This window comes from Tauraco erythrolophus, chromosome 1 (assembly GCF_009769465.1).
Source record: "Tauraco erythrolophus isolate bTauEry1 chromosome 1, bTauEry1.pri, whole genome shotgun sequence".
Classification (NCBI taxonomy): domain Eukaryota; kingdom Metazoa; phylum Chordata; class Aves; order Musophagiformes; family Musophagidae; genus Tauraco; species Tauraco erythrolophus.
Window position 1 is genome coordinate 103,370,543 of NC_141465.1, and position 16,925 is coordinate 103,387,467.

At 45.9% G+C, this 16,925-nt stretch overlaps 1 protein-coding gene across 3 annotated transcripts in view; it reads right to left on the minus strand.

The window, feature by feature from the left end:
* Positions 1-7,695: 7,695 nt before the first annotated feature.
* The window catches only part of TSC22D1 (TSC22 domain family member 1), a 96,848-nt gene continuing 87,618 nt past the window's right edge, over positions 7,696-16,925 (minus strand). For 2 of the 3 annotated variants that reach the window (XM_086620404.1, XM_086620389.1), the window contains 2 exons: positions 10,300-10,351; positions 7,696-9,094 (listed from right to left, as the gene is read on the minus strand). In XM_086620404.1, the coding sequence (XP_086476530.1) occupies positions 8,837-9,094; positions 10,300-10,351 (310 nt within the window). In that variant the 3' untranslated portion in view covers positions 7,696-8,836. Of the gene's footprint in view, positions 9,095-10,299; positions 10,352-10,795; positions 10,999-16,925 lie in introns of those variants that run through there. The other variant, XM_086620410.1, reaches the window with a different exon arrangement.

A 16,925-nucleotide genomic window follows, 5' to 3' on the forward strand; every position in this document is an offset into this window, starting at 1 on the left:
GAAATGAATTTAAACACACACCTGGAAGACACATCCAACGGCAACTCTAAAACGTGGGCATCCAGCTGCAGCCTCTGGTTTGGGAAGTCCCTAAGCTGTTCACTGCTGGAAACTGAGAAGCTGCTTAAGGAGAAGAACAGCTCCATGCCTTCTCTCATGTGTCTGCTGCTGGCCACGGCAAGTTAGAGGTGCTGGGCTAGGCGGGCTGGGTCTGTCCTTACTGACAGCCCAGGCAAGGACGTTACGGATGGATAACGCACTGAGCTGCTCAATTTATCCTGAGCAGAAAGCACCACTTCAAGTGTAGCAACACCAATATCACAGTGCTTACACTGGGTAGAGCAGTAGGAACACTCACTGCTAAAACACAACCATGCTCACACTAAGAGGTCCTACGACCCCAGCAACAGGCTTGATCTCTAACAGAAACTCCCACTTTTAAGAACATAACCATGTTTTTTTGGGCAGCGCTTTGGCAGTGGCTTTTAAGGGACCAGTCGGTAGGCAGTGTTCCAGTTCCGGGGGTGCAGTATTTTTATGCCAGGCACTCCACCAAGCAGTGTGTTCTCCGCTTGTGTCCTGGGTGCTGCAGCACGCACTTGGTCAAGTGGGAGCTGGAACGGTGATGAACTGCCAGGTTATGCTGGAAGGACTCTTTCTTCCCTCTGGAACGGACTAGAGTAAGATTTTCATGACCAAAACCACCAAAAATCACTGTGTGCAGAATTGTCCTTGCCTTCTACAGGGTGTTTTTTGCCTACGTTAGTTTAGGTTGGGGCTTTTTTGCATTGCTCATTCTTCTTAATTTAAATACCCACCTTAAATTTACCTTGAGAAAAGGCAAAGGATCTAACCCTCCTGTAAACAACAGACTGTAGATATGAGAGGTTTTTTCCTCTCTAAATTACTATTAACTGATACCCGTATTTTCACGTCCCCAAAAGGAAACTCTTTCAAAGAAAAGGGTGTTTGCCACTGAAGCACCATGGTGAAACACAGAGTTGTGGTGCAGGTTGATTTTATGCCCGGGCTGACTGCAAGCAGCCACATTGGGATCAAGTAAGAGTCCCATGGAAAACCGGAGTGTTTTCCCCTGTGCTATAGGGTGAAGCCCTCTCCTTACCCTATGTGCCTCGGCACTCGCTGGAGGCATTAACCCTCATGACGAGCACCGCAGCTCCTTGAGGGAAGGGTGAGTGGGCAACAGCCTGAGGAAAGCCCCCATCTAACGTTGCCTGGTCTTATGGGCCCTCCACCTCCTGAACCAATAGGCTCAGCATGGATGGCCCAGGGGGACTAGACGGGTACAACTGCTTTGCCAAAACCCAGCAGGCCCAGGAATGAGTTTAAACACTGCAGGTGTCAAGGATGATTCAGCAGAAGAACATCACCAAACCTCCACTGGTAACCCTTTGAAACAGATAGGGGCCCATGCTAGACTTCCCTTCCCCTGGAAGATTTTACCTCATTTATTGAAAATATATTAAGAAGATCAATATTGCAAGAGAGAGGGGAAAAAAGGGCTCTCCAAACATTTTCAAATTTCCCCTGCTCTGTGTGTGTGGGTCATCACGGCAGCTTGGCCCTGGTATCTGCTTCTAGACCTCGCTGGCTACCCAAGGCCACCAAAGCAGTCAGGGCTGAAGTAAAAGTCACCGCCCAGCTCTGGCATTTCCAATACTGATATCGGTATCCAACAGGTCACACAAGAATACAGCCTCTCTCATCATCTCCCTCTATCCTAGATCTACCTAAGCACCCGCAGCCCTGACTTATTTGTATCGTATTGTTGGTTGGAGCTGCTTCAGTTTTGTCCACATGCCCTGGCAATACAGCTACGGCTATTCCTTAGAAAGCCCGATTGCATTTATGGCACTTAAGTAGTAAATGGGAGTAATTGCCTTCTGAGCAAACAGGCTGTCCTGGCTCAGATCCTCTACACAAACCCATTAAATGGGGAGCTGCTGTTCATTAAAAGCATGACTGAACTTGATCCACCACCGTTGTTCACTGGATTTAAAGCTGATGGAGATGTGGAGAAGGGCTGGGCAGGTAGTCCCTGCACCGCCTACAAGTACTCACACTTCCGTCCTCTTCTCACCGCCCCCTGATCGATGTGAAGCGCTTTTGTTGTCACCGTTGGGGTGGATGCCTTGTGGATGGCAGACGGAGAAAGCCCATGGCTGCAGGGCGCTTACCAAACCTTTGCTAAACCCTACGCTCAGAGGGCAGGGACATGTACAGCACCTCAACCCATCAGGGCTATACTCAGCTGCATTGTCCTGATTCTCATTTGCTTTTCTCCCATCCCAAGGAAGCACTAAACTTGCTTCTCTATCAACTGGAGGCCGCTGCTCCCTGACGGCAGGAAAGCTTGCAGTGAGCTGCAAGCCATACCCACGCCCCACACTCATCTTCACTTCTCCTCAGGTTTGAGGTTTTTGTTAACTGCATCTTTTCTACAAAGCAGCCGACACAAACCTCCCTTCTGATTGCTTTCACTTGTGATTTTGTGAGCCTTTATAGTTAGAAATGCTACAAGCAAGACCACTAAAGCACTTTGTAACATCCTTCTGGAGCATTTTTAAACAAGGTTGTGGTATGTGTCAGGGACCAGCGTGACATCACTTGGAGGCGACCTTTACCTCTAGAATCAAGGAATTATTTCTAAAGAGCTGTTCCTTGCAGAGGCTCAAGTGGTCTGGTCTGCCCAGAAAGCATTTGGGCTTCACCTCGGTCACCTCATAGGGTCATCGCAAGCAAGAATGGTGGCCCTGGAGGCGGCTGGCACCAGGGGATATGCACTTACAGCACTGGAGACTGCAAAGTCTGTGAAAATAAAGAAGTCGGACTCCTTTTGGTATGAACATTCCCATCAATTCATCGTGCTTTCATGCCCATGGAAAAAGTGCAATAATTTACTCCTGGAGCACCTTTGGAGCTTCTTCATCCTACCTCCTGAGGCAGAAAGACGTTACTCTGCAGCAGCCACTTTCAGTATGTTATAAAACAGATTCTGTGGCTCCCAAGCAGTGCCAAGTTTCTAGCTCCTCTCCTACTTTGCAAGGAAGAAGAAATAAACTCCTACCAGCCTCCCGTGAGGAAAGGATCCTCATTTCAAGCATCCGTAAGCAGGGCCAGTGGGGCAAGAGGGAGGACGAGGCAGCAGCAGGAGGCAGAAGTGCTGGAGCAGAGCCTTGCAGGCTGCAGCCCTGGCGAGCCCACGGCGCGGAGGGCACTCTGTTCTGGCAGCAGCTGGTTTCACAGAGATCGTGAGTTTAAGCACATATCTAATTGAATTGCAGATGTCTTTTCTGATGACTATCTGGTAGCAAAGCTTTGATTAAAGCAGCAGCAGAGAGGCAGAACAGGTTGGTTCTCAATAATAAAACTAATGGAAGGAAGAATGACCATTGACCACAGCCTCCACCGGGAGCATAATGCAGGCAGATACTTCAAACAAGATTTTTGGGGGAGATCTGAAAGCTCAGCACAGACACACAGCTTCCAGCTCCTAGAGATCCTGAATGTACATCGGTCTGGAAAGCAGCTGACGGCGATTTAAATAATCCACAAATAAGCTCATCTCCTTCCCTTCCCATACTCCCTGATGAACAACAGATCTGCTTTCCTCTCTGAAGGCCACAGAGGTTTGTTCTTGACTTTGCTTCTTAAAGGCTGACAAATTTTATTCACTGCCCTTTTGTTACTTCCAAGATTGAGGTGGATTTGCCCTGAGCTTGCACTTGTCAGATCTCAACCTCTTATCATCTTACAGTGCCTTCAGAGCTCCAAAGAGGGAGAACTTTAACAGAACTCTCAATTCACCCAAACTAGAAGACTGTAAATCAGAGTGTTATGACCTTTTCTCTTTTTTTTTTTTCTTCCTTTAGCCACTTTCTCATGACAACTTGAACTGCATCCAATATGTATTACCACATACACACCACTGAAAATCCACCCCCACCCAATGCAGCTGAAGAATCAAAGTTAAGCTTCAAGATGACCTAAGAACCTGGCTTAGCTCAAGAACAAGGTTTTTGAGAACTGTTCTCCTTTTCCTCAGCTGGCCATTACACTGTACCTAAACTCCCCTTGTGCCACATTTCGGGGCCTCTTGGCCACGTCCTACCTCTTACCTCTTGGCCCAGCACAACTCTCCTGGGGGCAGCTCAATGAACAACCACCACGTAAGACTTAGTTTCAAAGAAAGTCAGTTTTGCTCATTTCACCTTTTGAACTGCTGCCCTTTTCCAATGTATTTACAATGTAAGGAAGTTAAGTTTATTCATGGTTTGGCTTTTAACGTCATTGTTGAGCTTGGCTTTGCTCCTGTTGGAAACTGGACCCTGATTCAGGAGGGCAGTTGCCAGTGCCTGCTGGAAACTCCTTGCCACGGGATTTTGAAACACGCTGTTTGTTGGCCTAGCTCAGCACGTATTAAATGCAGTCGGAAGAGTCTGCTTACTCATTGCAGGAAAAGGATCAGGCCAGTGGCAGGTGTTTTTCAGAGTATCCTCAACCAAGCATTTCAAATGCCTAAGCTCCTTCCAGACTTCCCAGGAGCTCCCTCCAGCAACCATCCTCCGTTTTGTTTTATACATTTGAAGCTACGCTGACCAGCACAGGTTGGAATTGGGCTAATTTCCAGCTCAGGCAAAGCCTCAGTCGAATTTGTAACTTGTTTCAGGTTCACCCCAGCAGAAAACTCTCCAGGAAGTTAAAAATGCATAATCCCCAAAAGAGAGGAGAAAAGCAAGAAATAACACAGCGTCTGTAAGATGTGAACTGTTAGTACTCAAGACGCTTAACGAGAGGTTTTACAAATGGCATATATTAAGCTAAACAAGTATGTCTTCAGCCAGTGAGCTCGAGTACTGCTATTTCACCCTACAAGGAATAAATAATAATTAAAATTCTTTGTATTGAGATAAATACATTCATTGTAGCTACAGAAATCAAGGGTGGTAATTCCCTAACAGCCTCGCTGGGTTCCTTCTCCAGTTGAAAGACAGGAAGCTGCCTCCCAGGCATTGATTTATTCCATAAGAATTAGGGAGAGGCATCTCTAAGGCACTGCATTTACTCTACCGCCGCTTGGACGTTTTTGGCTGGATGCTCTCCGGACGGTTTTCAGGCACGTTACTGAAGTACATTTCTCTTCCTCAAGTATTTAGTGAGCCCCTAGAATTTGGACAATCTGGACTTGCCTTATAATTACTTGCGAAAAATTATTGGTGAAAAAAAAAGCCATGAGAAGAAAAAAAAATAGCAACTTGGTCTTATCATACTGCTGTTAAAAAAAAAAGAGCAAGCGTGCAGCTAATTGTCAAGAAGTTAAATGACAAACAGCTTGAATACAGCCTGAAGAGTTACTGAATTGGAGATACATGGATAATAAAAAGCCTGACATATAAAAGACAGCTTACATTTAATTCTAACTGTGGATGAAAACCTGAGTGCCTCAGAGTTTGTACAAAGAAGAATTCTGGTGGAAAAAGACGACACTCTTGACTATTGACAGCGTTTGATTTAAAGAGCTCTGAAAAACGATTTGTTCTAGAACAAAAGCAAAAATCAAAACAATTCATTCCAGAAGTATTACAACACAACCAACTGAAACATCTATTCTTTGTTTGGGTCTCAAGTGCAATTTTAGTCAATTTGAATCTGTCTCATGGAGAGAGGCTGCAGTTTTGACAGAGCTATTGCTAAAATCATCTCAGCAACAAAACGTTGCTCTGCCTAACTTTAGCAATCAATAAACAGCTCCAAAAAAACAGCTCCAAAGTTTTAAAACTATTTGGTATCTAAAACTAGATCATCAGATTTGCCAACATTGAAGCATAGTGTACTAAAATTATCAGTGTATTACCTAACCAAAAACCTTTGGACTTCCAGATACTGCATTGAAGAACAGTTTAAAAAAAAAATAAATCTTGGATTTAGAATATGTTCAAGCTGTTCTTTAAACAAAGTAAAAGAAATAAATTCAGAGATCCATTTCTTTGAGAAAAAAAAAATCTGTGTAAATGTTGGTCAGTGAAGCAGGTGAAAAAGCCGATCTGCGTGTCAAGATTGACTTTTTTTACATCATCAGTGTTATGGCCTGGAAGTGCTAAAGAGACATCCAGAATATAAAGGCAACTAGAGACAATTAAGCCATTTAAAAAGCACCAAAATTAGCATTCCTTTTGTTGAATCCAGATAATTCAAGTGCTGTTCTGCCACAAAGGCTATCATCAATTTCTAATTTTAGCTTAATCCATCAAAAAAAAAAAAGTATCTCGCTTTCTCTCCGGCATTTCCTCATTAAGAACACTCTTAAATTATATACTGAAATCTCAAGAACACAAACTACGAATTAAAGTTCACACTCCCACAGAGACACGCTCATGCACACGCTTTGATATACTAATCCCAGTAAAGGTAATGCAACTACTTCTGCTGTGATACAGCTAAGCAGTGCCTGAACTGCTGCATGACAAGTATCCAGAAGCAGAAATTTAGCTATAAACCACACAAAAAGGTGATCTGTCCTGCCTTTGAACCCTCAGCCTTCTCATTCCCTCTGCTACACCTCACTATTCCCAAAAATATGAGTACTATAAAGAACGGTATCTCCTGATTTCCATTATACGAAGTAAGCAGTCATGCAAGACCATTTAAAAAACTTTGTCATTAACTCTTGCATTTTGAGTTAATGATTTGTATTTGAATTTTAGGACACCACTTTCACAGTCAAAGTACTGTCCTACTACTCCTCAAAAGGACTGACCATTTATCCCATTAATGGTGAACGCTGTAAGCATCCAAGACTCACATCCTTAACACCAGTAAACAGAATCCACTGCAAATTCCTTTACTCTCCACGTTTCAGACTATCACACCATATCTAGTATTTCACCTAGAAATTTGCAGGTTTAGATTCAGTTATACTTTAATCATCATGACTGAAGAGGAAAAAAGTATTCTTCCAACAGAAGGGAAACAGTCTTCACACAGGACTGGAAATTCTTCTTAATGGTTTCACAAGGCAGAATTAATACAAGTTTACATGATTTCAACTCACAAAAAAAAGTTATGAAATAATTTCAGGGTAAAAGCTGTAGAGGTGAAAGTGAGAAATTCCTTGACATCAAGATTTCAGCCTGGTCTCATCACTAAAAGCTTTCAAGAGAAGGCAGGTGCTACAGCTGACCTGCTGGGGAAGCTGTAACACTCGCTGCCTTTGTCAACCTGAATTAAGGGCACAGGAGCTGCTGCCCACATGGCATGTCCCATGCCCAGGCAAGGGTGCGGTTTGCTGCTAGGGAAAAACTGTTGCACAAAATTTACACATTTATGGCAGAAGTCTGTGCTCCTGCTTATCTACTACTCCATGTATAGAAGGCACCCAACAATCCTGCCTGTACAGAACTGGACCAAAACAAGGGGCTTTGCTCTTAGTCAGGCCCCCTACCCCACCCTCCGTCTGACTTCATGCTCACTGCATTTTTTTAAGAAACTGTGGAAAGCAGGAGCTGTATTGTTAGCTGAAACTAAAGCTCTGAAGCCAACAGACAGGATCTCGCACCCAGACCTATGCTTCCTGACCTCACCGCTCACATAAAACTGCACTGCAACATGCTGAAGTGATTGCAGTTAACATTAGTACAATATACAAACAGTGATTTATCAACATTGTATGCTTTATTGAAAGTTGACAAGTGCAACAGTTAAATACATTGACGTGTTACAACTGTTTAGAGAACATGCACAAAAACATATGCATACTACTATACAGATCATATGCAAAAAATCCATACTGGGATATCCAATTTTTTTTTTTTCTTTTTAAATTCTTTGCTAGCAGGGTTTGATAATTTTTGGAGTGGTTTTTCCTGTCTTGAACCAAACTACAATGAACAAAGATTTACTTCAAGATAATCAGCAGCCAGGGAACTTCAGAAGTTACACAAACAGCATAAATCTGCCAAATTCTGAACAGTTGCGTAGGTGCATTCTTATGTATGTAGCATTAAAAAAAAAACAACTTTCCAAACTTTTTCAGATCAGCCAATGAAACAACTAAACTTCAATCTGTACAACCTAAATAGTTACAGTTTTCTATTTTACAAAGTAATTACACTAAATACACAAATATACAGTAGGCAAATAACCTTCATTGTAATTATCCTATGACCCAACTGTACGTCACCTACCTGCTTTCTATATATAATACAGTTTTATGCACCTGTCCACTGCTTCAGAAAATGGTGCAAATATTTGCACTTAAGGTTTCAGGTGACAATTAAGTGTTAAACACTGAATTTACCTTCCTCCCTCTTCCTCTTAGATCCTATGCACCAGTCCTCACTTTGGAACCCCAGTGCACTATGGGGGATTGAGCCATCACTTTTTACTCCAGTCTATTTCTTCACATTTCCAAACTCGAAAAGCACTTGTATCAGTTATATCACTGGATGAGTGGAAGATTTAAAAACAAACCAAAAACAAAATCAGGCATGCAGCTTCGTTTCTCAGCTGTTTGCAGAAGCTGCTCAAGTCTCCAGTGTACTTGTGCTAATTCCCTGGAAGAAGTTTATTTTATTCAATCAACTTAAGAACAAAGACTCCTTCAAGCCAAAGGGGAAGGGAGGGAAGAGAGAGACAGATGAGTGCGTAATACAGGGGGGGGAAAAGCCTCTCCTGATGTGTGCAGAGCATGGAGTCCTCAGTCTGGGTTGCAATGTGCACTGAAATGGATGAAGGGTGGCTGTGGCGGATTCCCGCTAGTCCTTCTTGCTCTGGGCAGTCCAGAGGCCAGCGATCACGATGGCAACGACATCTTGAACTATGCTGAAGGCCCTGACCCCTGTGATGCCGGCTGAGCAGGCTGCTGTGTTGTCCCTTGTGACTGGGAAGAGGAAGGCGGGGAACCAGTCTGCAGCTGTGCCTGGAACTGGGCAAGCTGCTCCGGGCTGGCGAGTGTTTTTAGCAGCGTGTTTTCTTGCTCCAGCTGGGAGTTCTTCTCTATCAGCTCTTTGATTTGCTCTTTGAGAACCTCCACTTCCTCCCTTACCGCATACATCAAGTGACTCTTTACCAGATCCTGAAACGCAGAAGAGAGCCTGTGCGTTAGGAAACCAGCCCAGGGCCAGGCCCATGCTCCCACCCAGCTCAGCTAGAGAAGCAATTCTGCATCCTCTGCGCGGACCCACCCACGCAGACAGCCGCTGCCAGCCCAGCTCTGCTGGGTCACGTAGAAGCATCCTAGCAAGGGCCACCAGCCCCACGGCAGAGGTAGCCAGGCCGGGCACAGCTCTCTCTCACAGCGGTCAAGACATGCCAGGGCTCGGCCACCCCAGCCGGGGGTGGGGGGGTGTCACAGCCCGCTGCCTCCGGCCCCGCCGCACACGTGCGGCCCCGGGGGCGGGCAGCAGGCCCCGCCCCCCGCCGCCAGGCCCCGCCCCCCGCGCACCGGCTGCAGCCAGTTCTCAGCGCAGGCTGCCGCATTTCCCTCCCTCCCGCCGACCGTGCGCGGCCGCGGGTGACGTCAGAGCGCGCCCGGGCCAATGAGCGGCCGAGTTATTTATAGCCGGGAGTTAAAGGCTCGGAGTTTGCCTAGCAACAGTCGGCAGAGGCTCCCGTGAGAACGGCTCCAGGCACCGCTCCAGTAACAAAGGGCGGCCGGGCCCCAGGCGCAGCGCGGCGGGACCGCGCCGGGGGCAGGGCGGGAGCTGGCCCGGCGGCGGCCGCCGAGAGGGAGCCGCCGGTCCCGGGCTCCGCGACGCCCGCGCCGGCCGCCCAGGGAAGGGCACAGTGGCGGAGGATGCCCCGCGGCTGCAGCCTGCGGGGGATGAGCCTGTTAGGCAGGGGTGGCCCGGAGCGGGATGCGCTTGGAAGAGTTAAAAAAATAAAATGAAAAGCAGCCCAAAACTCGCCCTCTTGGGGGGAGAGGAGGGGGTAAAATCCAACAAACAAATGCCGCTTTCTGCCCCTCCCCCGCCGCATGGAGCCGGGATCAATCGTTTAGAGAGGCAGGAGCCAAAAGCGATGCCGTCATTCCGTCCCCGGCATCGATAGAGAAACGTGCGCATTCCTCCCCGCAGGAAGCCTTTGATCAATAAAGCAACCACCACAAAAAAAGAAAAAGAAAAAGAAAAGCCCTCAAAAATCAAACCCGTGCCTCCCTCCTCCCTCCCCGGCCCCGCTACACAAACGCGTCCGCGCACGGGTTAACCATCGCCCGCCGCATCACCATATTGTTTACTGCTTTAAACATGAACAAGGTTTTATGCCCCAATCGGTACGTACCATCGCTTGCTCGATTTTGTTGTCGATAGCTACCACGCTTGCACCAGAGGAACTGCAAGAGAGAAAGAAAGAGGGGGGGAAAAAAAATACATACAACATTAGCAGCAGCTGAATTATTTAAGAGACAAGAGACGCGGTTATTGGTAGCCCGTTGGCTGAGAAAGTCATCCTCACGCTGCCCTGCCGCCGCCGCCTCACCGGGATGCTCCAATGCAGCAAAGCAACCTGTGAAGCCTCCCCGAAGCCCCCGCCTGCAGCCGGATCAGATATCCCGACATTTCCCTCCCCCAGCAGACCACAAAGATGGAGCTTAATTGCAGGCTGCGGCAGAAGCGCTCCGCGCCGCGGACGGCAGCCCCTCCGGGGAGGACAGGCGAGGGGAGGCGGGCGGCCGGTGCCGCCGCTGCGGCTCCCCCGGACAAAGGAGCCAGCCCGGCGTTCACCTGCCCCGCTACCGCCGCGCCGGCAGAGCCCCTCGGACACAACACTTATTTACCTACTGTCGAGCCTCAGGGACGAGTTGTCGGTGCCCAGCAAGGACGATAAGAAAGAAATTGAGAAGTGTCTTAGTTGATAAACTCCTAGATCCATTGCCACTGGTCTACAACATTGGGAATTCATGCGATCGCGGCCAGAAACGCTCCCCGGAGAAATCAGGTCTCCTTCTCTCCGGACGCGTGCGTGTGGGCGAGCGCCGGGCGGCAGGGCAGCTCCGCCGGGCGGCGGGGCGGCGGCGGCGGGACCCTGCGGGGCGCGGGGCTGCGCTCGGCCAGCTCCGAGGTCAGCGCTCCGCCGCGCCGCACAAAACCTGGCCATCCCGGCCCCCCCCATAATTTATGCGGCGGCGCGGCCTCCCATTGGCTGCGCCGCCGCCCGGGCCCCGCCTCCGCCGCATCTCATTAGGCGCGCGCCCCCCGGGCCGGCAGCGCCCCGCCCGCGCGGGACGGCCCCGCACGCGTGATGGCGGGGGGGGAAGGGGCAGACTCTGCACCCCAGTCCCGTGAAACCCGGACACGCGGCTCACCGTGCAGATTCCCAACCCGCCAGAACGGAGGGGGAATTACGAAAATAATAGTAATTAAAGGAGCTCGGCAGCGGCGGGGAAGCCCAGCGCGGCCCGGCGGGCTGCCAGCCGCCGCCGGCGGGAGCGCGGGCCGCGCCGCCCAGGGGCCGCCCGTTGCCGCGCCGACACCGCCACCTATTGGCATACGGCAGCGCCGCCCGGGCCGGGCCGGCCCCGCGGAGGGTCCCACGCCGGCTCCAGCGGCTGCCCGGACCCCTCCGGGGTGAGATCCACCTGCCCCGTACCTCTGCCCGCGAATTCACGCTGCGCCCGGGGCGGCAAGTTTTAGCCCAGGAGAAGACAAGCCCCGTACCCGCTTCGCCTATGAAAGGCGGTAAAAGCAAGATACACACTGCAGATAAAACTGTTTCAGACTCCTACGGATCTGCTAAAGCAGCAACGATCCCTCTTCACCCCTTACAACAGGCCTTGTTAGCCCAGAAAACCATTTATGAAAAAAAAAAAAAATTCAGCCATCAGATCATCCGCAAACAGCAAACACAGCACAAAACTGCAGATCTCCAGCAAGCCAGCTGATACTCTGCTACAGTAACAGGGAAAACGCCTGTTCACTCATTTTTAGATTGCACCATACAGCACTTACGGTCTTCAAAGTTGCAGCACATGCATTAATACTTTAGGAAAAATTCTTCTCCCACCTAACTGTGGTGTATTTCTCAACAAATGTTATGCTCTAGTGTGTCATGGAACGCAACCTCTGCACTCACAGCCACTCCAAGAGATCCTCTTTACAAGTAACAGTTCAGAAGGAGACCCAAGGCTGAACAGGACTACCGCAAAATACTGCCACAAGAAACAACCGACCTCTAAACCCACGCTTTTCTAGACCTGCACTTTCATCAGGCGTTAGATAACTTAAAGGCACAAAAATAAAGCCAAACAACCTCTCCAGTTCTCTATAGCATGCTTCTCCAAGAACTAGAAGTCACATATATGTCACAGGTGTTGCTCCCAGAGAAGGAGGAAAGCCAGGAGGCACGGAATAATCATCTTAAAGCTAAATTTAGCATTTGCGTATATGCATCATCCTTCTTAGTTTATTTGTGTTGTCCTAGCCTACTATTCTTTCATTCAATAACGCCAGCAGAGTAGTACAAACTAATCCTATTCACGAGAGAGGTCACATTTAAGAATAAGAGTTCCTCACAGCCGCTTTCCCGGTACCACATACGACGCACATCCCGCAAGGGCACAGCTCTCCTCTTGCCCTTCCAGCACCTAGGGAAGTTGCACAGAATAGTGCCCAAGAGGCTGAAAATTAAAGGAAGGGTTTTTGTTTTGTTTTAAAAAAAACTTGCTTGTATTGACTTGTAAATTTAATAGCAAGTAAAATAGAAGCAACACATTAAAACATAAGCATCAGGCTCCAGCTTTCCACCTCCTGACAGACAAACCCCAGTAACCATCCATTGTACGTACACTTCGACCAACCACTTTCTTTGCAGAGGTTACTTGCTATACACAGTGGCACTCATCGTATTCAGTGATCAAGCAAGCAAAAAGCACATCATCTGCACTGGAATCTGTATCAACTTCTGTCCTAGACTTGATCTAAGTCAAAGTTTTAAGAAGGGTTGGGCTTGAAAATCAGTAATGTCTCAAGTGACTCCTCATCACAGCAGTTAGTCAGGACATTAGAATTAACGAAACTGCAGCTGGACACCTTCTGGGTCCCCTGAAGAGCTCTTCATCAGAAAAGGGCACATTAGGTGTGAAAAGGGAGATGTCCTATCTCTGCTGATTAGATCCTTACAAAACAACCCACTTAAGACAGCAAACTCACATGCTTCAACAGATATGCCCTGTGCTTTGTCGCTGCAGGACAGACAGCAGACATTTGTATGTGTCTTCATTTGTACATGTAAAAATGAAGTCATCGATGCATTCCAGGACAATTGTTGGTATTGCCACAATGATGGATAATTATTAAATTATTAAATGCCATTGTTACACTTAACTACAGAAAAAGATACGATTCCCAGACTAAATTAACAATAAATAACATTAATATAAAGAGGGCAATGTCTTAATGAAGAAGAGATACAGATATGATCCTAAATCAAATTCCCACTACACTCCTTAACCATCTTCCATTAACTTCAGTGGGCTTTTAGCAAATTCATTTATTTTTAGATGCCTACAAGCCGAGTTGTGATTCAACAGAAAGCTGTCAGCTGCGTAAGTACCACTGCATATTAATATGCGTGTTCTGCTTTGCCCATCCTATAAAAAAAGCAAACCATAAGTGTCCCTTTATGGCTGAGAAAGCTCTGAGCTCTCAGATCATCTAGGAAATGAAACACATGTCATGTAAGACTTTCATCCCCAAACTTGGAAGGGAGGAGAGCACCATTAATCTCTGATGTTCTCACCTCAACACCCCATCATTCGCCCGACAATGACAGAGACTGAACTCCATATGTTTAAAGGCTGGAGTTTTGCTGTTGCTTTTTTAAGATACGTATCATTTATGAAATAAAACAATCTATAGAAGATCTAAGGAAAATAATTCTCAAAAATCCCCTTTCCCCTTGCTTGCTCACTGATTTGTCTCCCCCTCCTGCCTCCTTCCCCCATCATGACATTCAACATGCACTTCACTCCAATGATGGTGTCAAGGTGACTACTGTGTTACTCAAAAAAAACCTTCTAACCATCTCTTTAACACCTCATTCACAGATACTACACGATATCAGACATGGACTCCTCCTGCACAAAAGCCGACAACTTCACATTCCTGGGAGCAGAGGTGAGAAGGGCTGCAGAATTCCTCATCTGTGCAATGCCAGGTCTGCGCCGGGCTGGACCGATTCACACCCCCGTTAGGTATCTGATGAGGGACATTTGTTATGAGTCCTCTCACAGGGCGGATCACACGCTTTGGAAGCCTGCATGTCTATGGAGCACCCCAGGTGTTCACAAACTGCCTAAAGTAGTAGAAAAAGACTCGAGAGGGGTTACTGAGAAACAAGCAGGGCAGAATACAATATAATGCTAAACAAGTAACACACCAGTATCTTTGATCCTCAAATAAATTAATTGCTTCAGCTGAAACATATATGGTAGTCAAAGACTTTTTACCCTGCTTCACCTTTTGTAGTGTTTCAGTTCTTAAACACCGTTTCTCCCACCAAATAATTTCCTCTTGTCTCAATTTAATCATGCTAGGCACTTGAAAAAAGTGCTTTTCATCTTAAGCACATAATGAGGTAAGCTGCAACACAGAATCGTTTTGTCTCTATAAAAGTCTGGTTTGGCATATTTCTGTGTAAGTGTTGAAAGATAAAAAAATTCTTTCACTTAAAAAAATTTAAGTACCTTGTCAATGTATGTTCCCTTTAGATGCCAACATTAAAAGCCCTAGACAAGCATCTCCTGAACTTAAAATAATCTTGTCTTTTCACTATGTTGCAAAGAGACCACACCAGAAATCTTATTAGAAAACAGCAATTTCTGTCACAGCACACTTTCATCTTACACTACAGACAGGCTCAGATCTTATGGACCTCAACTACAGTTTTCAGCTACAAAATAAGAGTATTAAATAAGTTGTTTGTGGTTTTTTTTTTTAAATCATCTGTTAATTAAGAAAATACTCCAGTAATTAGACTTTACATGACATCCGACCTCACATTTCACCTGACATCTAAAAATGGTCAATAAACAGTAAAATACTATTCTGCCTTAAAACTCAAATTCAAAACTATTTGTGTATTGACAGCAACCCTCCCAGCATCACACTTATGCAAAATTGTTCCAAGCTAATAACCTAAAGAGGACTCTGGCTGCAGCTGACATCAAGGACTAAAGGATTATTTATTTCAATAGGCCATGATTTTCTTCATCTCAGTAAAGGTACAAGACAGGCTGGAGAAGCTGCCAAATGATTCCCCCCCCCCAGTAGGTCATAATTATTTTTTTTTCAACATACTAGAGGACTGCCTCCCCACCCGTCCCCCCCCTCAAAAAAAAAAAAATCACATTCTGAAAGCCTAAATAAAGATCACAAATTCAGCCAACTTCCTTTTCCAGCTCCAAACTTGTATCTAGGATTTTGATCTAAAGAAATCAAGCCATTGAGAATTTACTGCTTAGCTTCAAAGGCTATCGTTTTATTTCTAGTTTCAATTCTGCAGATTTCAATTTATGTACCTCTGCTAAATTGAAGAACCTCTTGCTACCAGATATTACTCTATCAGTCTTTCTACATGTGTGCTTTTCCACCCCCACAATAAAGTTATTTGCATCTATAATTTGGTTTGCTAGGAAGTGGTTTTTAGTTCCATGAAAAATAGATAAAAGGGAAAGCTATGCAAGATGCTAGTGAAATGAAGAACTATATTTGTAAATTATTTTTTTTTTTTTTTTTGCCAGATGTGTAAGCATAGCTAAATAAATATTCAGCGGAAAGAATACATACACCCTACTGGGGTTCTGGAAATAACCTGACAGCATCTCTAATCGCGATGCACACACAGAAGTATCATGCTGTGCGCTCTGCACAGGAGACAGAAGGCTGCATTTAAAAGCAAGAAGATAACCATGTAAGATCAAAAGACAAACAAAGAGCAGTTCTCACTGGCTCCTCTGAGAATATCCTCTTTCTCTTTTACAGGCAACTAATTGCTAAGTCAACCCCAATTGGTTTTAATGAGAATTATTATGATTCTACCAATTTTAATGCTGACAAAATAAAACATAAGGTCCATATCAATTAGCTGGATATAGACAAACACAGAGATAATCCACTCTTTACTGGGCAGAGAGAACTCTGCAAGGAAACATGAGCCCTCTTTTGATGCTTGGAGAGGCATGTGTGGCATCCCCTTGCCTGAGATCATCCATAGCTGACCACCTAGTAACGCAGTTGGGAGGAAGGACCCTGTTTCTGTGCACATCCATTGAGTTTCAAAGTCTTCTCACAGTCAAGTGAGGTCTATCATAACTCAAAACATGAAATTGCATCCAGATGCTCCATCACCTAAATTTAAAGAGTTTGTATTTGCAGTAACATCTAGTTTGGGAATCACAGGCTTCCTTAATTTTATATTCAAGCTTAAAATGAGTAAGTATAAAATATTTAACTTCATTAAAAGTGAAAGCCCTCCTCAGTATCCCATGAACTGCCCTTGATCAAGGGCTGCAAGTGGGAAGAGATCCACCAACCGTGTTACCATCTTGAAAGTTTTAAGTGAGATATCTGAGCCAGGCATTGATTTTCTTTCCTCCAGAAAGCTGCACACAACATCCCTCTGCATGCTGTCACTGTCCCCAGAATGGAAGGGGAGAAAAAACATTTAGTGCCATAAAGCAGCATACGTAGAAAAGCGATAAAACGTTACAATCTAAGTTTCACTGCTCAAAGCATGGGACTGAAATTCATTTTTCCTTTCTGTGAAATTTGGTTTAAATAATTTTAGATTTTCATAAAAAAAAGGTTTAATTCTCTGGTCTCATGCATAGCTTTCATGTGCAATGCTTTTCCCAAAGCTAAGGAGAACACCTCGAAGTAAGAATCACTTAAAATACCATTTAATCCCAC